This window comes from Pleurodeles waltl, chromosome 12 (genome assembly GCF_031143425.1).
Source record: "Pleurodeles waltl isolate 20211129_DDA chromosome 12, aPleWal1.hap1.20221129, whole genome shotgun sequence".
Taxonomy (NCBI): domain Eukaryota; kingdom Metazoa; phylum Chordata; class Amphibia; order Caudata; family Salamandridae; genus Pleurodeles; species Pleurodeles waltl.
This window is the reverse complement of record NC_090451.1, coordinates 713,945,374-713,969,810: the sequence shown is the minus strand read 5'-3', so window position 1 is coordinate 713,969,810 and position 24,437 is coordinate 713,945,374. Positions and strand designations below refer to the sequence as shown.

The window sequence follows — 24,437 nt, the reverse complement described above, 5'->3', positions numbered from 1 at the left end:
ATGCCGGTCGCAGGGCTGGAGATTGACATATCCGGCCCGGTGGCTGATACTGCCATGGAGGTATGAGTGGAGAAGAGGTGGGTTGGCTGCAGCCAACTCGCCATTCTCATAATATAGCGGTATGTACCGCCAGCCTGTTGGCAGTATTGGTGCCACATTACCACTCACCACCAGGCCATAGTATGTTCAAAGTTTGACAGGTGAATAACATAAAAAGAGCTCAATGATTGTTTCAAACCCTTTTCTTTTTTGGGTTCTTCTTCAGGAGAAATGGCACAGGCAAATGATACCAGTCATCAAAATATGAATGCAATGCAAAATCATGTGTGATTGATGAATGACCACTGACTGTAAATGATGAAACGAGGGAGTCTTGTAGTAAACTCACAGAGCCCGTCCTTAAAAAGTCAAAGATTTAGCCTTGCAGGTTTCTGCTGATTTTTTCAGTAGACTTCTTATTTTTGATGGGCTCTCAAGTATCAGTAGAAGGTCACGGCATCATGTTCAGAGGGTACTGGGGCATCCAGGACATATGTGTAGCTCCACTGAGGTCTAGTGCTGTGCATAGAGCTCTGGTCCACGTGCACGGCACCAAAAAAGAACGGACCAGGAATGTTTAGTATTTGCTTATGAACTTGTCTCTTTCCCTCCTAGTTATCCCTCCTCCTCCTTTCTCCTTCTACATTCACCTTTTGTCTCTCATGATCATGCTCCTTGATCATTCTTTTGCGTCCTAGATCCACTCTCCGCTTACACTGTTTGCTGCGCTCTTCCTCTTCTCTTCCTCTTCCTTTTCTCTTCCCCTGCTCTTCCTCTTCTGTTCCTCTTCTCTGCTCTTCCTCTTCCCTTCTTCATCTCTTCCTCTTCTCTGCTCTTCCTCTTCTCTGCTCTTCCTTTTATTCTTTTCTCTTCCTCTTCTCTGCTCTTCCTCTTCTTTTCCTCTTCTCTTCCTTTTCCTCTTCTCTTCTTCTTCTCTTCTTCTCTTCCTCTTCTCTGCTCTTCTCTACTCTGCCTCTTCTCTGCTCTTTCTATTTTCTTCCTCTTCTCTTCCCCTTCTCTTCATTTCTGTCTCCTCATTTCACTGTTAATACTTAAACCTTAACAATAATGGTTCTTTTTCACCTCCCTCGCTCCCCGTACTTTAGCATTACCTCTGTGCTCTCACCTCCTCTTTCCGTATCATCCCCACGTTTCTCTCTACAGCTATGTGGATCCATTAAGTTCTCCTCCTCTCTTCCTCTGTGTCCTCTCTTTCTTGTATCAAACATGCTGCCCCATCTTAGTGCCTCTTTCCTTCCTTCTTCCCCCCAGGAGCATTAAATGCTTCTTCAACTTTTTGACAGTTTTGGTCCATTCCATCCTAGTTTATTGCATTTTAACTGAGGGCTTCAGCTGTGGCCTCAGAGCAGCAGTGGTACATTACACACACTGAGAAGCTATGTTACAGCTTTCAGTGCCAATTTACATTATCTGCAGAATGTTACATTCTCCTCAAACTGTTCTAGGGCTGGAGTCAGGATAGTAAGTTAGCCTTGTGGACGACACCTTCCCCCAGATGCTCAATGACTGGAATTACAGTAGTAAATTAACCTCCTGATGCAATGAAGGCAGCTGCTGTGCGGTGTCATCTAGCTGCATCATGCAACGTGGTGGCATCTTGTCAGCACAGAAACTAGTGATTTTAAATTGATCTCTACTCATTTAGCATAGCTGGTCGGTGCTTAGGCTCTAACAGTGCTGGTGCATTATAAAAGCACTGGCAAAACCAATAACAGAAGCAGAAAGAATTGGTAAAGCCAGAAGCAGGGACCAGAAAGCATTTAGAAAGTGAGACCTATTGGCTTTGTCAGGGCAATTCATTTCAGTGTTAAGGGTGATTATACCAAGAGTAACAACGTTCATGAACCCAAACTCTGGAGAACTGATAGGTCTTAATCCCACTGGCAAATACAAACCAGCGCCTAAACTAGGAGCTTTCCTGTAAAAATGAAAATAGCTGGTTCTCTCCGGTATCTCTTGCTTCCTTCATACTTATGGGGAAAATCCACGTCACAAGTGTGGTGGAAAATACATTTTTGCATACAACTTTTTTGTTATTTTTTCCACTTGAAGTATATGGCTCCCCATGAAGAAACCTCTTCCCTGTCTCGTTATGAAATATGAAAAGTACCACACCCTCGTCCAACCAAGAAAAGTCACCATGAGCCTGATGTACAAAGATTTTTACCAGTCGCAAACATTTTGGTTCTCTAATTCAGGAAATTGTGACCAGTGAAACCCTTTTTCTAATGTACTAAACCCACTCAGTGATTCAGCAAACGTTTCTGAGTAGCTGAATGTGTTCGGAAATGGATTCCAAATCGCCTTTGGAAGGGATGTGTTTTGGGCGCCATTGCCCAGTAGCCATTTGGTCTGTGATGCTTCAACGGGTTGGTTTATTAATAAACTGGCATTAATATTAAATGCAGGTTGTTTTGAGATCCTCTGCAATTTGGTATTTTGTGAACTGACCTGTTAGTACATTCTAGATTTTGAAAAATCAGATTACATTTGGTAAAAGCTTCCTCACAATTTACAATCATTTTTTCAAATGTATTTTTGTGCCTCAGGCCCTTAATATGGAGTTTCTCAAGAGCCTCACTATTTCCTGACATTCATTAATATGAATTCTGCGATTCATGTGCAAACGGAATTTGAAATTCTTTTTTACAAAGTAACTTACACTCCTGTGCATTAAAGCCTGTGTGAAGTAGTCACTGTTCTGCTAACTAACTAAAAGGATAAATGCAACCTTTCTGGGTCCAAGCCCATGACATTTACAGATGTGTCACTGAAATGCATGTGCTGTGCCCTGTGCCTGCCTGAACACAGCCTCTGTCACAGCCTACGCTTTCTCTTTATCACAGATCCTGCTTGACTTCTTTCATGTTCTTTTCAATTAGATTTTCATGTTTCAGCTCTTATCCTTTATTGGTCCTTCCAAGTGCTTTTCAATCTCTTAGTAAAGCAATGTATGTTCTTGATTATAGGGTTCTGTGACATGAGAGCCTGATCAGTGAGGAGAAAAAGACCACACTGAGGACATACCGTTACCCTGGAGGTGATACTGTGATTCATCCATCCATCCATCCATCCGTCCATCCATCCACCCATCCATCCACCCATCAATCCACCTACCCATCCACCCATCATCCACCTATTCATCCATCCATCTTCTCAGATTTACATTTCCACTTTCATCCTTTCCTCAACTTATCCATCCATATATTTCAAAGAAAGATTGAAAAATCAGGCTAATGCTTGAGGATACCAGGCATATTTTCTTATAGAGATCCAGTTATAAACAAAACAAGGGTGTCCAGGGTTGCAGAGAAGAGGTCCTTTTTGCCCCTGGAGCGCTCCCCAACTACTAATTTGTTCCCACTTTGGGGTGACAATTTAAGCGTACTGTCTACAAATGACCTAATGAGGTGTCAGCCTGGATCCTACGGACGTTGTTCGCAGGTGAAACCAATGCACTGCTATTTTTGTCAATTAGTGAACGTTGGTTCCATTGGTAATCTTTCCTGTTCATGGCATCCATAGTGAACTCTCACATTCCATATGACTCATGGCATTGCACGTGCATTCCACTGATATCACGCGGGGAAGAGCATGCAGGGGAGGCTGATGGGTGGGTCCATGGTGCAAGTATTGTGCAACTAGTAAGGTGATCTGCCTCAGGCACAGGTCCGACTTATAGTTGCATACTTCAACGTGGAAAGGTCAACTCAGTATTTCATCCTTCAGCTGTTAATAAAATGACTACCACCGATTTTTGTCATAGTGATCCCCAGCCACACAGACCTGCACTCTGCATGTGATGTTGCAACATGAGAGGTAGATTCATATACCATAGTATCTTTTCTGGAAAGAGCAAAGAGAAATGCTTTAATGCTGTATGGGGGGCTTGGGAGACTAAAGAGTCCCCGACTCCTTTTTTAGGTGTCAGTAATAGACGATGCTCATGCGCTGGCTCGAAAAGAGACCTGCTGTTTGTACTTTGTGGGCTTCAGCCCGACCATAGGCTTGCCATTGGCGGGTTGCCACGTCCCCCCTTTGTTTGTTCTCCCCATTTGCCCATGGCATGTATGCTTCACGCCTCTTCCGGTTTTTAGCCCTCCCAAGAGCAGGGATCCAGACCTTGTCTTACCGAGTGGGGGACCTAGCAGTTTCACAGAAGTGGTGTGGCATATCAGGAACTCTGGACATGTGAACAGTCCAAGTGTTCTGAATGACAGTGTCTAAACACGGGCCGGCATGCCAGTGATGGGCAATGGCATCCTATCAGGGAGCTGGGTTCAGCATGAGGGAGCCGATGTATTTCCTCTCTTGAGAGGACATCAGCCTAATTCCTACATGCCTGGCTGGTCTGCCAAATAATCTGAGACCTGCGGACAGGCTGACAGAGTGGTGCCCAAATTTAGAGCTACCTAAAGCAAAATGGAGAAAAACAACCATCTGCAGTCCAAGCTGCTACTGAAACTTGGAAAACAAACTGCAGCTCATAAGGAGGATGGACCCACTGCCACGTCTGTGCAGCCTTGCTCTCCAGCTCGGGAGGACACTGCGAAAAAGCCTAACAGAAACTGACAATGAACTGGACTCGACAAGGCAGAACATTGCACATCAGATGCAAATATACACTTTCCACCAGTGATGAAAGAATCCTTAAACTAAAAGGGGCACTAGAACTAATCAAAAGCAAGCAAAGATATCTGGAAGCTGGGTGCAAGTGGAATAACCTTCAAATTGTGGGGGTCCCATCAACCACTCATAGTAGCAAAGATGGGCGATTTCATGGAACAACTTTTGACAGTCATCTCTGGCAAGGCCAACTTCTTGAATTTCTTTGTGGTGGAGAAGGCTCATAGATCAGTGACGCAGAGGTCCTCCCACTGCCAAGCAAGTCCCATAACTGTAAGATTGCTTAATTACAGGGACAAGGAACCCGCTCTCCATGTCCCGCTCTCCATCTGGTGAGGGAGATAAGAGACATCAACTGTTCCATGACCTTACAACAGCAGTGCAGGAGGCCAGGTGCACACTGACATTGCGCAAAAGAAACTCTAACAAGCAAATATAACCTATGCTATCCCTACCGGCAAAGCTATGCAGAACAGTAAATGGCAAATCACAGTTTTATACTGTGGTTCCATGTGCAGCAGACCTGTGAGGTGAGGGTTGGACTGACTGCTGGAGGGAATTGTAAGCTTATCGTGTGTTTTGGAAAGGAGCACATATTGCAACTGTCTGCTGATATGTTACTGGTCCACTACAGCCCGTAATTCCATGCTGCTGAATTTATGTGACATGTCTAGCAAGAACCATACTGATACGTAGCATGCTTCTGAGCACCGGCCCACAGGCCGGAATGGAGCTCTCACTCACTGGGCCACCATAACTAAAGCTTGTTAAAATGGATATGTTGTGCAAGTTTCTTCTAGAAATGGGTATTTATGATTCCGGTTCCTCTCCTGTTCCCCGCCGACACCAAAAGTGTGTTTGCCCATGTATGGTGCTCCACTGACATTTGGCAAGGTTTAGACTATAGAAATACTATATAACTACATCTATGCATACAACCTCCAAACAATCTTTTCCATGTTCCATCATAACCTGGGGTGGAGGCCGCTGCAGTAATGCTGGATGCTGCAAACCCATTAAACTCCATTGTATGGTGCGTCTGACCATGGCTCTTAGATGCATTTGGGACAACTCCAATTTTCACAAAGTGGATTGAAATTCTGGCCATTAATCCAATGGCCCATTTTTGAATGAATAATCTACTGCCCTCATCCGTCCAAAATGTACAAATGTATGCGGCACTGGACAGCTTGTCCTCTCTCACCCATGGTTTTTGCTAAAGGCATGGAACCCATTGCCTGTTTGCCACCACAGCAGTACTCGGAAAGAGGACTAAGCTAGACTCCTGGCCAAATATTTATATCATCATATGTGGTCTTCTTTGCATGAACAGAGCACTGTTTCCATCAATAACTAATTGGAAACAAATATGGTGTATGCCTAATGCCTGGTAAGTGTCCATGTGCCATGGGATACCCACTGAGGTCGTGCGACTCTTAGGATGGGCACCTGGGCAACAAGACCACCGTTCTTTGAGAGAGCTGGTGCAGCACCAAGAGGGAATGGAACTCCCACAATCTAAATATATTGAAACAGGCGTACGGAAAAAGTTTAGCCGTCAAATGGCATTTACACATCGAGGCAGCTGCTTCCAAAAAACCTTCAAAAACTTCCTTAAGCAAGTGTCTGCCTTGCAACAAACATTACAATTCATCAAACAATAAATAAATATTAGCAATAGCCCAGAGCCCCATTCTGCTACAATGCAATTATTATACACACATTAACCTTGATAACAGGCGAATGTAACTTTGAAAAAACAAGTAACCCATAGCGCCCTGGATCACAGGAACAGTTTCGCACACAGGCTTGAAACCAAGCGCAGTGTAAAATTCACTTAAAGAAACCTCACCAGGCGATGCTAGTGAACATGGTGCACATATTCCTATCAGCAGGAAAAGAAGGAGTGGTGTATGGACTAGAGATATTTGTAGGTGGGGATTGTAGGAGGCTGGCCTGGCTTGTAGTGGGTACCAGAGGTACTTACACCTTGTGCCAGGTCCAGTTATCCCTTAGTAGTGTAGAAGAGGTGTTTCTAGCAGCTAAGGCTGATAGAAGGTAGCTATGGCAAAGCAGCTTAGGCTGAACTAGGAGACATGTAAAGCTCCTACTATACCACTGGTGTCATATGCACAATATCATAAGAAAACACAATACACAGAAGTACTAAAAATAAAGGTACTTTATTTTTATGACAATATGCCAAAAGGATATCAGTGAGTATCCTCAGTATGAGGATAAGTTATATACACAAGATATATGTACACAAACCAAAATTATGCAGGTAAAAGCAAGAAAAGTAATGCAAGCAGTGTAAAGTTACAATAGATTGCAATAGGAGCACATAGGTATAGGGGCAACACAAACCATATACTCCAAAAGTGGAATGCGAACCACAAATGGACCCCAAACCTATGTGAGCTTGTAGAGGGTCGCTGGGACTGTAAGAAAACAGCGAGGGTTAGAAAAATAGCCCACCCCAAGACCCTGAAAGTGTAAAGTGCACCTACTACCCCCAGAGAGCTCAGAAGTCTTGATAGGGGGATTCTGCAAGAAGAACACCAGAAATGCAACAACAGTGGATTTCCGGACCTGAGTACCTGTAAGATAAGGGGACCAAGTCCAATAGTCGCGACAGTGTAGAGAGTGGGCAGGAGCCCAGGAAATGCCAACTGAGGGTGCAAGGAAGCTGCCACCTGTTGGAAGAAGCTTGGAGTTCTGCAAGAAAGAAGAGGACTAGGAACTTCCCCTTTGGAGGATGGATGTCCCACGTTGCGATGAAGCTTGCAGAGGTGTTCCCACGCAGAAAGACCGGAAACAAGCCTTGCTAGCTGCAAGGGTTGCGGTAGAGGTTTTTGGATGCTGCTGTGGCCCAGGAGGGACAAGGATGTCACCACTTGGATGAGGAGACAGAGGCGGCGCCCAGCAAGTCAGGGAGCCCTCACAGAAGCAGGCAGCACCCACAGAAGTACCTGAACAGGCACTTGGAAGAAGAGTGAACCGGAGTCCACGCGAAGTCACAAAAGGGAGTCCCACGACGCCGGAGGACAACTCAGAAGGTTGTGCACTGCAGGTTAGAGTGTCGGGGACCCAGGCTTGGCTGTGCACAAAGGAAATCCTGGAAGAGTGCACAGGAGCCGGAGCAGCTGCAAATCACGCAGTACCCAGCAATGCAGTCTAGCGTGGGGAGGCAAGGACTTACCTCCACCAAACTTGGACTAAAGAGTCACTGGACTGTGGGAGTCACTTGGACAGAGTTGCTGAGTTCCAGGGACCACCCTCGTCGTGCTGAGAGGGGACCCAGAGGACCAGTGATGCAGTCTTTTGGTGCCTGCGGTTGCAGGGGGAAGATTCCGTCGACCCACGGGAGATTTCTTCAGAGCTCCTGGTGCAGAAAGGAGGCAGGCTACCCCCAGAGCATGCACCACCGGGAAACAGTCGAGAAAGCCGGCAGGATGAAGCGATACAAGGTTGCTAGTAGTCGTCTTGCTACTTTGTTGCGGTTTTGCAGTCGTCCTGAGCAGTCAGCGGTTGATCCTTTGGTAGAAGGTGAAGTGGGAGATGCAGAGGAACTCTGATGAGCTCTTGCATTCGTTATCTGGTGAGATCCCCAAAGCAGAGACCCTAAATAGCCAGAAAAGGAGGTTTGGCTACCTAGGAAGGAGGATTGGCTACCGAGAGAGGTAAGAGCCTATCAGAAGGAGCCTCTGACGTCACCTGCTGGCACTGGCCACTCAGAGCAGTCCAGTGTGCCACAGACACCTCTGTTTCCAAGATGGCAGAGGTCTGGGACACACTGGAGGAGCTCTGGTCACCTCCCCTGGGAGGTGTAGGTCAGGGGAGTGGTCACTCCCCTTTCCTTTGTCCAGTTTCGCGCCAGAGCAGGGCTGGGGGATCCCTAAACCGGTGTAGACTGGCTTATGCAGAGATAGGCACCATCTGTGCCCATCAAAGCATTTCCAGAGGCTGGGGGAGGCTACTCCTCCCCAGCCTTCACACCTATTTCCAAAGGGAGAAGGTGTTAGACCCTCTCTCAGAGGAAATCCTATGCTCTGCCTTCCTGGGCCAGGGCTGCCTGGACCCCAGGGGGGCAGAAACCTGTCTGAGGGGTTGGCAGCAGCAGCAGCTGCAGTGGAGACCCCGGAAAGGCAGTTTGGCAGTACCTGGGTTCTGTGCTAGAGACCCGGGGATCATGGAATTGTCCCCCCAATGCCAGAATGGCATTGGGGGGACAATTCCATGATCTTAGACATGTTACATGGCCATGTTCGGAGTTACCATTGTGACGCTGTACATAGGTAGTGACCTATGTACAGTGCACACGTGTAATGGTGCCCCCGCACTCAGAAAGTCCGGGGAATTTGCCCTGAACGATGTGGGGGCACCTTGGCTAGTGCCAGGGTGCCTACACACTAAGTAACTTTGCACCTAACCTTCACCAGGTGAAGGTTAGACATATGGGTGACTTATAAGTTACTTAAGTGCAGGGGTAAATGGCTGTGAAATAATGTGGACGTTATTTCACTCTGGCTGCAGTGGCAGGCCTGTGTAAGAATTGTCAGGGCTCCCTATGGGTGGCAAAAGAAATGCTGCAGCCCATAGGGATCTCCTGGAACTCCAATTCCCTGGGTACCTCAGTACCATATACTAGGGAATTATATGGGTGTACCAGTATGCCAATGTGAATTGGTAAATTTAGTCACTAGCCTGTTAGTGACAAATTTGGAAAGCAGAGAGAGCATAACCACTGAGGCTCTGGTTAGCAGAGCCTCAGTGAGACAGTTAGGCATCACACAGGGAACACATACAGGGCACGTACTTATGAGCACTGGGGCCCTGCCTGGCAGGGCCCCAGTGACACATAGACTAAAACAACATATATACAGTAAAATATGGGGGTAACATGCCAGGCAAGATGGTACTTTCCTACAGGGATGTCCTTTGTCTGTGTTAATAACTCTATACCAGACTGAATGTAATAAAACCTATTGGGAAAGTAGTGAACTTAAGAGCCTCCTGTCTTGTAATAAAATCTACTCTAAGGACCATGGCCATTTTGGAAGTTATTTTCCAGCACTGTTTTTAGGTCAAGCCTAGACAGCGCACATGCACTGTCTGCAAGACCATGGAGTGTAGGCACATGCTCCCACCCGCCGCTGCTTGCCAGTTCCAAAAGGTTCAAGGCAGTGTCGCTCTAGTTGTGCTGCCTCCTAAGTGGTTTGGCAGCCGATACGTCACGTCCTGTACTTGGCTGAGGAGCACCGGCCAAGTACAGTTTACTTACGCCTGGAATGTTTTTCTGTTGTTTGGACAGACTATTTTTCTTGTCTCTCCTGTTTGTCAGTAAGCACTTGTGTACACACACGCAATTTGTTTTCCCTGTTTGCCTATCACTTGGTCCTTACTTTACATAATCAGTAGTTGAATGTTCTCTTTTACTTGTGTTTTGTACTTTTTTTATTGCTTTATATCTCATGAAATCGACCTAGGAATGAATCCCGGCACAGTGGGGGGTGGGGGCTGATACTACAATATTCACTGCACCTGGGGAAACTCACCCAATAATGCTTTGCATGCATTCGTTTTACAACACATTTTTACCCATAACTCAGTCTGTGATGGTCCTGGGGCAATGGGACCCCCACCAATACATTCAGAACAATATGCTCTTTCTGTTCAGGCCATCTTGTGGGTCACACTAGGTAAGAGTGTGGCCAAAAAGCATAACCTCTTCCAACATTGAATGAGTATTCAAATGCTCTTGTAGCTGAAATGTTTTAATTTTTAGCTGAGAGGAGTGTATGTTTGAGAGTCTTGTCTGTAATAGTGCTCTGACAACCCTGTTTGAATTGCAAATATGTAAGGCACTACTATCTTGAAAAGATAATTACTCCCAGGCACTGCTAACTTACTTGGCTTGACAGGGATCTTTAGTTGCCACCAGTGGTATTGTACCTTTTCCTAAAGAAGGAACACAGTTTATTTCTGATAGAGGTTTAATGTATTCATGGAAACTCATCCCATAATGCTTTGCAGGCATTCTTTTTACAACACATTTGTGGCCATAACTCAGCATGTGGTGGTCCTAGGGCAATGGGACAACCCCAAAAACATTCAGAATGAAATGCTCTTTCTGTTCAGGCCTTCTTGTGGGTCACTCTAGATGAGAGGGTGGCCAAAAAGCATAACCTCTCCCACCAGGTAATGGATATTTACATTTTCTTGTAGCTAAAACTTTTTTTTTTTAAATTATTTTTTTATAGCTGAGAGGAGTTTGTGTTAGAAGTGCTTTCTTTGTAATAGTATTCTGACAGCCCTATCTGGCCTGCAAATGGGTGATGAGCTATGCTGTCCACTGTCCACAGGATGATAATTGCTCCAAAGTGCTAATAACTTAGTTGGCTTGATAAGGACATCTAGCCACTACCAGTGATATTGTATTTTCTGCTAATGCTCAAACAGTTTATTTCTGATAAATGTTTAATGTATTCATGGAAACTCGCCCCATAATGCTTTGCAGGCATTCCTTTTACAAATTGTTTTTGTCTATAACTCAGCCTGTGATGGTCCTAGGGCAATGGGACAACCCCCAAAACATTCAGAAGGATGAGCTCTTTCTGTTCAGGCAAAATTGTGGGTCACACTAGGTGAGAGGGGCTCCAAAAATCATAGCCTCTTCCACCATGAAATGTGTATTTAAATTTTTTTGTAGTTGAATTTTTTTATTTGTTAAATAGTTGAGAGCAGTTTGTACTATTGTTCTGACAATCTTGCTTGTTTTGCAAATATGTAAGGTGCTATGAATTTGAAAAGATAATTATTCCAAAAAACTGCTAACTTAGTTAGCGTGACAGGGACCTCTAGTCATCTCCAATGGTACTGCACCTTCTGCTAAAGAAGGGACACAGTGTATTTCAGATATGTTTAATGTATTCATGGAAACTCACCCCATAATTCTTTACAGGCATTCCTTTTACAACACATTTTTGCCCATAACTCAGCCTGTGGTTGTCCTAGAGTAATGGGACCACCCCCAAAACATTCAAAGCAGTGTGCTCTTTCTGTTCAGGCCTTCTTGTCGGTCACAGTAGGTGAGAGGGGGCCCAAAAATCATAACCTCTTCCACCATTCAATGTGTGTTTCAATTTTTTTTTTTTTTTTTGGGTAGTTCAAACTTTTGTTTTTTTTAACAACTGAGAGGATTTTGTGTTATAAGTACCTTCTGATATCTTTGCTTGGCCTACAAATGTGTAATGAGCAATATTCTTGAATGGCTGAAAAATGCTAATAGCTCCACTACTAGTTCAGTTTGTTCAACAGTGGCATCTAACCACCACCAGTCGTACTGCAACTTTTGCTAATGCACAAACACTTTGGCCCATGTTTATACTTTTTTAGTGCCACATTTGTGCTGCTTTTTGACGCAAAAGCGGCGCAAACTTACAAAATACAATTGTATTTTGTAAGTTTGCGCCGAATTTGCGTAAAAAAGCGGCGCAAATGCAGCGCTAAAAAAGTATAAATATGGGCCTTTAGTTCTGATAGAGGTTTATTGTATGCATGGAAACTCACCCCATAATGCTTTGCAGACATTCCTTTTACAACTTTGATTTAGCTATAACTCAGCCTGTGATGGTCCTAGGGCAATGGGACCACCCCCAAAACATTCAGAAGGATGAGCTATTTCTGTTCAGGCAATCTTGTGGGTCATTCTAGAGAGGGAGCTGTTAATTTTCCTTTAATTTTTTTTTTTTAACAACTTAAATGAGTTTGTGTTATAATGGCCTTCTGACGTACCTGCTTGTCCTGCAAATGTATAATGTGCTATTTTCTTGAAAGGCTGAAGGAAGATAATAGTTCCAAGGCGCTATTAATTCAGTTAGCTTAACAGGGACATTTAGCCACCACCAGTGGTATTGCCCCGGCTAGCACCATTCCTGGATGCCAGCCAGGTGCCATATTTAAGGAATGGCTCTAGCCAGCTCTAATCCCCTGTTAGCGTCTTTGTAAATTACGCTAACTGAGTGGGGGAGGCGTAGGGGTAACCGGATGGTGTGTGTCGAATTATTGCGCTACACTGTTTAGAGGCAAAAAAATTGCCTCTAGGCAGAGTAACACCATTTCCTGGTGCACAACCACCATGGACGTGGCTCCTGTCTTAGTAAAGACAGGAGTCATGCACATTACCCCAGTGGCCAGTGCCATGCAGGGGACCCCAGGTTAGGAGCTCCGAGAGTGAAAAAAAAAATACAAAAAAATATACTTACCGGAACCTACTTGGGATGGGTTCCCCATCCTGCGATGTCTCTCTGGTGGGGGTGGGGGTGTCCCTGGGGCCAGTGAAGTGCACCTGTGGGCTCTTTCCAAGGTCTCTGACCATGGAAACATGCCCACAGGTCCCCTAACGCCTTCTCTGACCCAGGCATTAAATAATGGTGCAAAGAAAACTTTGCACCATTATTTGACCCCTCCTCCTCCCGTGTGTGATTTTAGCATGGGGGATAAATATGGCGCTAAGGCCACAGAGTAATTTTTTGCATGGGAATGCCTATCTTGCATTTCATTGATGCAAGATAGGTTTCCACGTCCAAAAAATGACTTTTTAACTCCATAACTTTGGCGATATACGGGTCTAGTGCTAAAGTATAAATATGCAGTTAGTTTTGCACAGAATTTGCGTAAAGAAAATGAGGGAAATTTGGCGCAAAACAAGTAGAAATATGCCCCTTTATTCTTTATAAAGGTTTATTGTAAGCACAGAAACTCGCCCTATAATGCTTTGCAGGAATTCCTTTTACAAATTGTTTTTGGCTATAACTCAGCCAGTGATGGTCCTAGGGCAATGGAACCAACCCCAAAACATTCACAAAGATGTGCTCTTTCTGGGCAGGCAATCTTGTTGTTCACACTAGGTGAGAGGGGCTCCAAAAACCATAACCTCTTCCACCATTACATCTGCATTTAAATGTTCTTGTAGTTGAAATGTTTATTTATTTTAATATTTTTAAATAGTTGAGAGTAGTTTGTGTTTAAGGGCCTTGTTTGTGCTATTGTTCTGACAATTTTGCTTGTCCTGCAAATATGTAATGTGCTATGATCTTGAAAAGATAATTATTCCAAGAAACTGCTTATTTAGTTAGCTTGACTAGACCTGACCTCTAGTCTTCTCCGATAGTATTGCACCTTTTGCTAATGAAGGAACACAGAATAGATCAGATATGTTTAATATATTCACGGAAACTCACCCCATAATTCTTTGCAGGCATTCCTTTTACAACACATTTGTGCCCATAACTCAGCCTGTGGTGGTCCTAGGGTATTGGGACCACCTCCAAAACATTTAAAACGATGTGCTCTTTCTGTTCAGGCCATCTTGTTGGTCACAGTAGGTGAGAGGGGGCCCAAAAATCATAACCTCTTCCACCATTCAATGTGTGTTTATATTTTTGTAGGTAACTACAACTTTTGTTTTTTTTTAATAACTGAGAGGATTTTGTGTTATCACCACCTTCTGGCAGCTCTGATTGGCCTGCAAATGTGTAATGCACAATATTCTTCAAGGGCTGAAGGATGATAATAGTTCCAAAGCACTACTAATTCAGTTGGCTCATTAGGGGTAGTGCAGTTTCGCATGAAAAAGTATAGCACCGGCTAGCACCATTCCTGGCTGCGCTAGCCGGCGCAAATGCCACTGTAAAGAACGCTAACAGGGTGGGGGAGGCGTAGGGGAAACCGCAGCTTGTGCGACGAATTATGGCACTACACTGTTTAGAGGCATAAAAATGCCTCTAAGCAGTGTAGCGCCATTTTCTGGCCACAACCCCCATGGACATAGCTCCTGTCTTAGTAAAGACAGGAACCAGGCCTACCACCCCAATGGCCATGCCCAGGGGACAGATGCACAATGCCCCATGCAGGGGGCCCCAAGTCAGGGCCCTCGAGCATGAATAAAAAAAAATACTTACCGGGACTTACCTGGGATGAGTCCCCCGTCCCGTGGTGTCCCTCTGGTGAGGGTGGTGGTGTCCCTTGGGCCAGCGAAGGGCACCTGTAGGCTCTAATATGCCTACAGGTCCCCTAACACCTGCCCATACCCAGGCTGGCTCTAAGCCAGCTTAGCCCCATTATTTAAGGCCCCCAATCCCCGTGCTGGATTTTAGCACGGGGATAAAAATGGCGCTAAGGCCATATCGTCGTTTTCTGGACGGGAACGCCTACCTTCCATCTTGTTGAGGCAAGGTAGGTTTTCACATCCAGAAAACGGCGTTAACTCCATAACTTTGGCGCTAGACGTGTCTAGCGCCAAAGTATAAATATGGAGTTAGGTTTGAGCTGAATTAGCGATAAAAAAAAAAATTAAGCTAATTCGGCACAAACCAAGTATAAATACAGGCCCAGGTGAGAAGGGGCCCAAAAATCATAACCTCTTCACCATTTAATGCATATTTGAATGTTCTTGTAGCTAGAACTTTTGTTTTTACAGCTCAGAGGATTTTGAGTTATAAGGGCCTTGTTTCTAATAATATTCTGATAGCCCTGCTTGGCCTGCGCTATGGGTTGAAGGATGATAGTTGCTCCAAGGCACTATTAGCTCAGTTGGCTTGACAGGGACATCTAGCCACCACCAGTAGTACTGCACTTTCTGCTGTTGACTCTTTAGGGAGATCTAGCCATAACATAACCGTCTGCTGTTAACTCTGCAGGGATATCTAGCCACGACTAGTGGTACTGCACCTTCTGCTATTGACTCTACAGGGCCGTAACGATCTGCGGCACTGCACCCTTGTGCCACTAACTCCACAGATAAATCATATTTAAAAGGCCTTATAGGCCTGGAAATGTGTAATACACTATGCCCTCAAACGGCTGATTATATGATTACACTGCAATATTCTTTATCATTATTTTTTATGTGATTATGCCCTCTAGGGGCTGAATATACGATTACATGACCAAGTTTCTCCCAAATGCTATTTTTACTGCGGCACACTGTAGAGTCTGTTCAGACCATTACAGTCTAATGCCAATTGTATGAAGGAATGCACAAACACAGTTTATTTCTTATAAACATTTAGGGGCATATTTATACTCCGTTTGCGCCGAATTTGCGTCGTTTTTTTCGACGCAAATTCGACGCAAAACTAACGCCATATTTATACTTTGGCGTTAGACGCGTCTAGCGCCAAAGTGCACGGAGTTAGCGTCATTTTTTGGCGTGAACGCCTTCCTTGCGTTAATGAGATGCAAGGTAGGCGTTCCCGTCTAAAAAAATGACTCCGACGCATATGCGTCGTATTTATACTCCTGGGCAAAAATCACGCCCGGGAGTGGGCGGGTCAAAAAAACCCGCATTTGCGCCTCTTTTTAACGCCTGGGTAAGGGCAGGCATTAAGGGACCTGTGGGCTCAGAAAGAGCCCACAGGTGCCCTCCCATGCCCCCAGGGACCCCTCCTGCCACCCTTGCCCACCCCAGGAGGACCCCCAAGGATGGAGGGACCCATCCCAGGGAACTTAAGGTAAGTTCAGGTAAGTATAATTTTTTTTTTTTTTTTTTTTTTTGTGGCATAGGGGGGCCTGATTAGTGCCCCCCTACATGCCACTATGCCCAATGACCATGCCCAGGGGACATAAGTCCCCTGGGCATGGCCATTGGGCAAGGGGGCATGACTCCTGTCTTTGCTAAGACAGGAGTCATGTAAATGGCGTCTGGGCGTCGTAAAAAAATGGCGCAAATCGGGTTGAGGCGATTTTTTTGCCTCAACCTGACTTGCCCCATTTTAAGACGCCCTAACGCCATTTTCCCCTACGCCGGCGCTGCCTGGTGTACGTGGATTTTTTTCGCGCACACCAGGCAGCGCCGGTCTGCTAGCGCCGGCTAGCGCCATTCAATAAATACGGCGCCCGCATGGTGCTTCTGAATGGCGTTAGCCGGCGCTAAATTTTTTGACGCTAAACTGCGTTAGCCCAGTTTAGCGTCAAAAAGTATAAATACGGGCCTTAATGTGCTGCATGGCTAAATATTTATAAGGTCCCAAATGCGAGGATGTCTTTATCATTTACAACGCCAACAGCTCTAACTCTTGCTAATGCAAGACCTATTGCATTGCAAACGCTTGTTATTTTTTTGTTTGCTTTTCATAGCATCAAACCACTAGCATCAAAGTGCTTTCGCTGAAACGTATGAAGTGGCCTGTTGTAAATATATGGCAGTATTTATTTTTTTTACGTAAGGAAGGTCAGGGAAGTCAAACCGTCAATGTGTAGGTGTCTGTGCGTGATGTCACAACAGTGCACACAAAATATTTGCGATAGAGCAGCAACAATTGATAAAAGAGTGTGAAAATCTCAAAATCAACATGTGAGTGTGTGAGCACCTAATCAAGTTCGTGTTAATGCTTTACATCGTGGAACTTGCAGACCTGTTTTATAAAGGATAAACCTGACTACGCATCACAGAATGCAATGCAAAATCCTAACCTGGACAAGCTGCTGAAATGTGGACCTGGGAAGCATGAGAACCTTGGACTATCTGATGACACACGGGCCTGGCTCCGTGTCCAAACCCTCTTCTGCATTAGTCACGTGGCAGAGGATGAACTAGTCTATGGCTCATACAGCGCACTGCTCACCAGTCAGGCTCACAGAGAAGATTTACATAGCACCTCTGTGAATGTGACGTACCGCTGCCTGCAGCATCGGCCCTCGTGCCAGGCCTGTGTGGCCTGTGCGGTAAGTGAGTGCAGGGATGTAGGGTGGAGAGCCAGGTCCCAACCAGCCCCTTCTCACAGGGGTGTTCAGAGGCTGGGAGGAAGCAGGATCCCACGGATCACTGCCGACTCTTAAAAAATGAAAAGAAAACCTTTCATGTTTTTTATTGTAAACACATCCAGTTTTCCTTTAATGAAAATAGGCTGCATTTAAAAAAAAACAGATTGTTTTATTTAAAAGCAATCACAGACATTGTGGTCCGCTGACAACAGCAGGGCACCACCCCTGTGACTTTAGCAATTCCCAATGGGTCGCAAACCGAGAACTAATACACACATTTGAACATGGGTGTTTGTGATTACCAAATAGCGAATCACAAACGTTTGCCATTTGGTAATCACAAACGATTATCTATGTACATCTGGCCTGAATTTCTTTTTGAAATTTCCCCCAGCATCCTAACAACACCCAGTGGGTGCTTGAAATCATTTTGTTCTGGTTTGGATCAATCACTTCTTTTTATCATGTGTCCAGCACCGGTGTACGTCGTTAGTCACGTAAATATAACTGTAAATGTGTTAGACACAGCCAATTTGTTTAATACTCTTCACCCAAATGTTGACTTGAAATTGAAGCAGATATTGAAGCTGATCTAGTAGTTTATTTCTGGTGCCTTCTCTGGAGCATCAGGGCAATCCCCAGTCCAGAGCAAATTACATTATTGGAATCATCTATGGATAGGAAGCAAAAAACACATCATCACTGCTCCTACATCCACAATACCGTGCAACCAATGACCTGATGACTATGTGGTAATTTTCATTACTGGCTTCCTTGTCGTGGAAGGTCAGGCACCTGCCTTCTCCCCACCCATGTAAGTTTGCTCCTGGCTGGGGCCTGGTAAGGGGTAGAGTAAAGAGGCATTGTTGGGAGTTTGAGAAGTCTTACTTTGCCTTAACTTCTTGTCCTCGGGTAGAAAAGTAGGTAAATCGCATTTATGTCACCACAATCTACTGGCTTCCATGTGTTTTTGACCGCATCCTGTCTGATAGAGACTCATAACTTCCTTTTTTTGCTTTCTTTAGGTGCTGGTGAGATGTTCCCTGATCTCCCACTGAGTATCCTCACTGGACATCTGGAGGGACACAGACAGTAAGTATATGGCTTCCTTGCCCTCCGGACATTCATTTTTCTAACTATATCTCTCCCTTCCCTCTGTAAGCAAGGGTCCTAGATATATATATGTATATATCTCCTTTTTTACCTTTATCAGTTTCCTGGCTTAAGGATGGGGTTTGTGACACAAGGTTTAACCAGCAGTGGTCCTTAGGCTTCTGCCAGGCCGCGTTATTGTGAAGAAATATATTAACTTCTACGTCCTTCCTTTGGCCTCATGTCCCTCTTTGTCTAGATGTGTGTCTATGTCGTCCTATTAATCCATGTTCTAGTTATTGTTGGGGATCAGTGATACAATATTGTGGTAAAGAATATCGTTGACAAAAATATTATGTCAAAAATATTGTTTAAAAAAGTTTCGCACTCCTACACTTATTAAAGCACAAAAATATTGGTGACAAATTATCGCTGACAATAATATCATCCACAAATTCACCAAATATCACTTCCTTAATATAAGTGGAGATGAAAGTAGTAAATGTTAAATATTTTAATACATAAATTGAATATCATGAAAATATACATTTTCCACTAACAGTTAGGCCCTGCTTTATACTTTTTCATGCAAAACTGCACTAATGCAGTTTTGCGTGAAAAAGTATATCGCTAGCTAGCGCCATCCCAAGACGCCGGCTGGGCGACATATTTATGGTATGATGGTAGCCGGCGGTAAAGCCCGGCTTGTGTCATAAAAAAGGATGCTAGCCGGGTAGGGGAGGCATGGGGGAAACAGGAGGTTGTGCGTCTAAGGATGACGCTAGTATGGGCAGAGGCATAAATAATGCCTCAAACCAGACTAGAGTCATCCTTTGATGCACAAGCCCCATGGAAATGACTCCTGTCTTATTAAAGACAGGAGTAATGCCCCCCAGCCCAATGGCTGTGCATGGCCATTGGGCACAGTGCCATTTAGGAGGCCCAAGTTAGGCCCCCCATTGCACTTTAAAAAAAAATATGAATACTCACCGGTACTCACCTGTACCTAGCTGGGATGGGGGTCCCTCCATCCTTAGCTGTCCTCCTGGTATGGGTGGGGGGTGGATAGGGGTGTCTCTGAGGCCAGGGAAGGGCACCTGTGGGCTCTTTCCATGGTCTCTGACCATGGAAACATGCCCACAGGTCCACTAATGCCTGCCCATACCCAGGCGTTAAATAATGGCGCTAAGCAAGCTTAGCGCCATTATTTAAGGCCCCCACCCCCTGTGCTTGATTTTAGCATGGGGGATAAATATGGCGCTAGGGCCATATCATCATTTTTTTGCACGGGAACGCCTACCTTGCATCTCATCGACACAAGGTAGGTTTCTACATCCAAAAAATGACTTTAACTCCATAAGTTTTGGCGCTAGACGTGTTTAGCGCCAAAGTATAAATAAGGAGTTAGGTTTGCGCTGAATTAGCGTAAAAAAAACATGCTAATTCAGTGCAAAACGAGTATAAATATGCCCCTTAATACTTTATATAAAAACACAAACACGTTTGTATTTACACAAATATATAGTGTAATATAATCAATAACCATACATTTAGTCTACATTATTTTTTATATTTTACATTTATTAATAGGACTATATATAGATACTCTGTCCAAACACCTACTGATGGTGCATCTCAATCTCTTCTTATGTGTGCTACAACTTACCAGTTAGCCATGTCCTGCATTGAACCCCTCTTTTTTATCTCCCTTTTCTGCAACTCCTCCCTGCTCTTTTATCTTCTTGGCAACTTACAGTTTGCCAGAGCGCACTCTGAAACATAAGGAAAATATATAAATTAATGAAAAAAGTGCAGTTGGTTAAACAATAAACTGACACTCTCAACAGTAAACACCAAACTTAACATTTTCTACTCCCAGATATTGTCGAAGTCGGTTAACAAGACCAAAACGTGCCTACTATGATAATCTGTAAGATTATATGTAACCAAATATCAGTCTATAGCTTGTAACATAGGGCCATATTTAAGAAAAATGGCGCACAACTGCGCTAACGCATGATGGTGTTAAGGAATGGCTAGCATTAAAAAAATGACGCTAGCCCTTGGGGGTTGGGAGGTTGGGGGCATGGCATTAGGGGAAATGGCGCTAGTGGGTCAGAAATGACGTCAGGCTTGTTTGCGGCAAACTTTCTGCTGCTAATCAGCCTAGCACCATTTTTTGGCGCACAGGCAGGCAAAGAATGACTCCTGTCTAAGTATAAACTGGAGTCATGACCACCACCCCAGTGTCCGCCACAGGGGACCAGTGTTCCCTGGGCTGGTCCTACATACACGCGGCCAGGCAGGGGGCCCCCATGTAAAGGGCCCCCAATGGCACAGCACACACATACACAAACACTTACCTGCAACTTATCTGGGAACGGCTCCCTACTCCTGTAGTGTCCCTGTGGAGTGGGTGGTGGTGTTACTGTGGGTTGGGGTAGGCCTCTTTGTGTTCCATTTTTGGATAGCAAAGCTTATGAGCAGAAAGAGACAAACCTTGCTCACTGTTTCAGAGTGGTACTATATAAAAAATAAAGCACTAACTCAAAAACATATTAGCATAAAACAGGTGTTAGCCTCTGTGCCAGAAAAATCCATGATATTACAGCCTCAGAGCTAAGCGCCTTTGTTCTTCTCCTTTGGGAATGAATGGAAAACAATTGGTAAATAGTGACTCAACGCAACACTGCAACCAAAGTTGCTGCACTGCATTGCGTCAAAGGGAGAGTGAAAAACGGGCCTGTCTATTAATAGGTGGTGCTGTTTTTCTCTCCCCAAATAATGACACATTTTAGACTGTGAGCATCAGCACATGCACCCTTGCAGCACAGTGCAACTGTGTGTTTGGCCTGTCAAGCATTAGGGCATGCAAAGTTTGAAAAGGATGGAGGCCTCCTGCCTTGCGGAGGCATAAGGTTTTGGCACAAGTCCATGTCTATAATTGTTAATAGATAGGGATTTGCAAAAGGTAGGTATAGAGTTAAATTATTCAAATTGAGGCTTCCACAGTGAAGAGGTGGCATAGGAGCGCCAGACGGCTCTGGTACTAACTTGCGATGCAACACCAGTGGGTGGCCTGTTGGTGGCCTCACACATACGCAGCTTTGAAAGGGCCCTATTTCCAGGTGCCAAAAACCCAAAATCACAGCTTTTATGCATTACACAGGTGCTTACAACATGGTTCGCCCCGTAACGCGCTGGTCAAACCTTACTCTCTGGCATTACCACTCAAAGGGAACCTACTGAGAGTGAGTATCTTTAGAGCTGGGCGAGTAGCTTCATGGGATGAGGTGGACATTGCTACAATCAGAGACTGTCCTCCTAGGGAGCTCTTCTAAGTTTTTAGGATCTGTGACCTCATTGGTTTGCAGAGCGGCAGCTTCCTGTTACGCAGAACTATCACATAAGTGATAGCCATGCACTGGATTACCAGTATGCTGTAAGTGGACACCAATTAGCTTATGCCAACTGGACCCCTTTGGGCTCTTGGTACAGTTAAAAACAGATGGGTGCAGCCACTAAGTCAGGTATTTAGTGATTCTGAAAGGCAGTAGGTACTGGAATATCACCATAAAGTCTACAGATATGGTTGATTTAAAACCATTTGGTTTTATATATTCCATAGAGCAAATGTAACCCTCGGAGATTGCAACTGTGATGTTAAATTGTTTTGCAATGACGGCATACGGATGTCAATATGTATTAATGTTTGTATCAAATGTGATTCTGTATGTAAATCCCAATTGTTGTACAGTATAAATAATAAAAATTTGTTGCAAAAAACACAAGACAGGGAATTGCATGGGAATGGCCCACTGGCTAAACTAGCAGAAGGAGGCGTGTGGAGCTTCCTCGAGTTATTTGCCCAAATTTACAACACAAATCCTGATTTGCACTGGAAAGTAAAAAGGCGAGAGAGAAATTGTGACAGTAAAACTGAAACAGATGCCTTTTATGGAAATGCCTTCACATTCATCAAGAGGAAAAACAAACAAATTTGCACCGGGTTTGCATTACAAAAGTAATTCAGTCCTAGTACAAGTGTCAGTAGATCTGGGCCTCTAGTCCCTTGGTCGTCTGACAGATCATCATACTGTCTATGACTCAGATTATATTTGGGTTAAAAAACAATTAAAGGTTGGGTGTACTTGACCATAAATGTTTGCCCCTGGGATTGACAGGAGTTCAAACCATCTAGGTGGTCCAAATCAGAATAAGTGCTTGTAGAATGAAGACCCTGTGTACAGCGGTTCGCCTGTTTATTCTGTGGGCGAGTGACCAGATTTGTGCTTGGCATGAACAACAGCTGCTCACGTTCTGTTTATTTGTGTTTTTCCCATGCTCCCAAAATAGGACTTTCACCAGAACTAAGGACCCATTACGCAGCAAGGTGTAATACCATAATTTCAGGCATTTCGTTTAACAATCATACCACGAAATGTAGGAAACTGTGCCAGATTATGCAAGTGCAAATATAACTATGCCTAGAATGGATCATAACGTCACCTAAAAAACTATTTTTTTAAAAACAATTTTGAAAAAAATAATATATGTTAGAAGTGAAAGGAAAAAGGCATTCTTATTCCTGGAAACTTGCTCTTCCTAACAAATATATGTCCTGTGTTTTCTCTGTAGATCAATTTCACTGAACCAATGGACAAGTCCAACCTGACTCTCGAAGGTGGGTTCCTTCTCCTCGGCTTCTCGGATGTGTCACCCTTGCTGCAGATGGTTCTCTCTCTCATGTTCATCTTTATATACTTGATATCCATGATTGGAAACCTGATGATATTTGTCATCCTCACCGCGGACCCAGTCCTTCACACACCCATGTATTTTTTCCTCCGTAACCTGTCCATTGTGGACATCTGCCTCGCCAATGTCACCATCCCAAAAACCGTGAGTGGTTTGGTGTCTGAGGACAGGCACATTTCCTTCGGGGGCTGTGTGACACAAATGTTCTCCTTCATAGTTTTTGGTGTCACAGACTGTATCCTGCTGGCCGTCATGTCTCTTGACCGCTATGTGGCCATCTGCATCCCGCTGCGCTATACGACCATCATGAGCAAGCCAGTGTGTGTTCATCTGGCCTCGGGGTCCTGGATCATGGCCACAGTTTGTTCCTTGAGCTTGACTCCTGTGACCTTCACCTTACCCTTCTGCAAGTCTCATGAGATACATCACTTTTTCTGTGATATCGCTTCCCTCACCAAACTGGCTTGCGGGGACTCCAATATGGCAGAAGTTGTGACCACAGCATTAAGTGTCCTAGTCTTAATCATGCCTTTTCTACTGATTGTAATCACTTACACATTCATCATCTCCAAGATCTTGAAGATCCGCTCCACTGAGGGCCGGCAGAGAGCATCCTCCACGTGTGCTTCTCACATGGTCTCGGTCCTGTTGCTTTATGGCACCACAATTCTTACGTACTCGCGATCCAAGTCAAGTTATTCCATTGACAGAGTATTTTCTGTCTGCTATGCCTTCTTAACCCCCATGTTGAACCCTCTCATCTATAGTTTGAGAAATAAGGATGTGAAGGGTGCTCTTAAAAAGCAAAGGATGATGAACATATTCTCTAGGTGATCAGAACAAGATACTCTAGACGTGTTTATGCACTGAATAGACTGATTTACTGGAATGGATCCGTGTGAAATTTAAGAAAAATATAGTGAAACTGGCTTTGACAACTTGTTTTTTTAATTGATTTACTCAGATCTTTCACCTTGAATGGCATTCACCAGCCTGATGGAGCAAACGTGGTGAATATCCTTCACTGTGAAAATTTGTAAATCCATTTGATTTTTCATCAAGTTCTCTCATTTTTTCCTGACACTTCCAACAACCATCCGGTTTCTTTTTATAGGGAGTTCTCACCTTCTGCT

General features: G+C 44.5%; 1 protein-coding gene across 1 annotated transcript; it reads left to right on the top strand.

Annotated features, from left to right (window-relative positions):
• On the top strand, nucleotides 1–24,138 carry LOC138267303 (olfactory receptor 2G3-like). The gene is made up of 4 exons (XM_069216160.1): nucleotides 1–60; nucleotides 17,104–17,415; nucleotides 18,480–18,485; nucleotides 23,185–24,138. Exons 1-4 carry the CDS (start codon nucleotides 1–3, stop codon nucleotides 24,136–24,138), a joined length of 1,332 nt encoding a protein of 443 aa, XP_069072261.1.
• The last annotated feature ends 299 nt before the right edge of the window (nucleotides 24,139–24,437 follow it).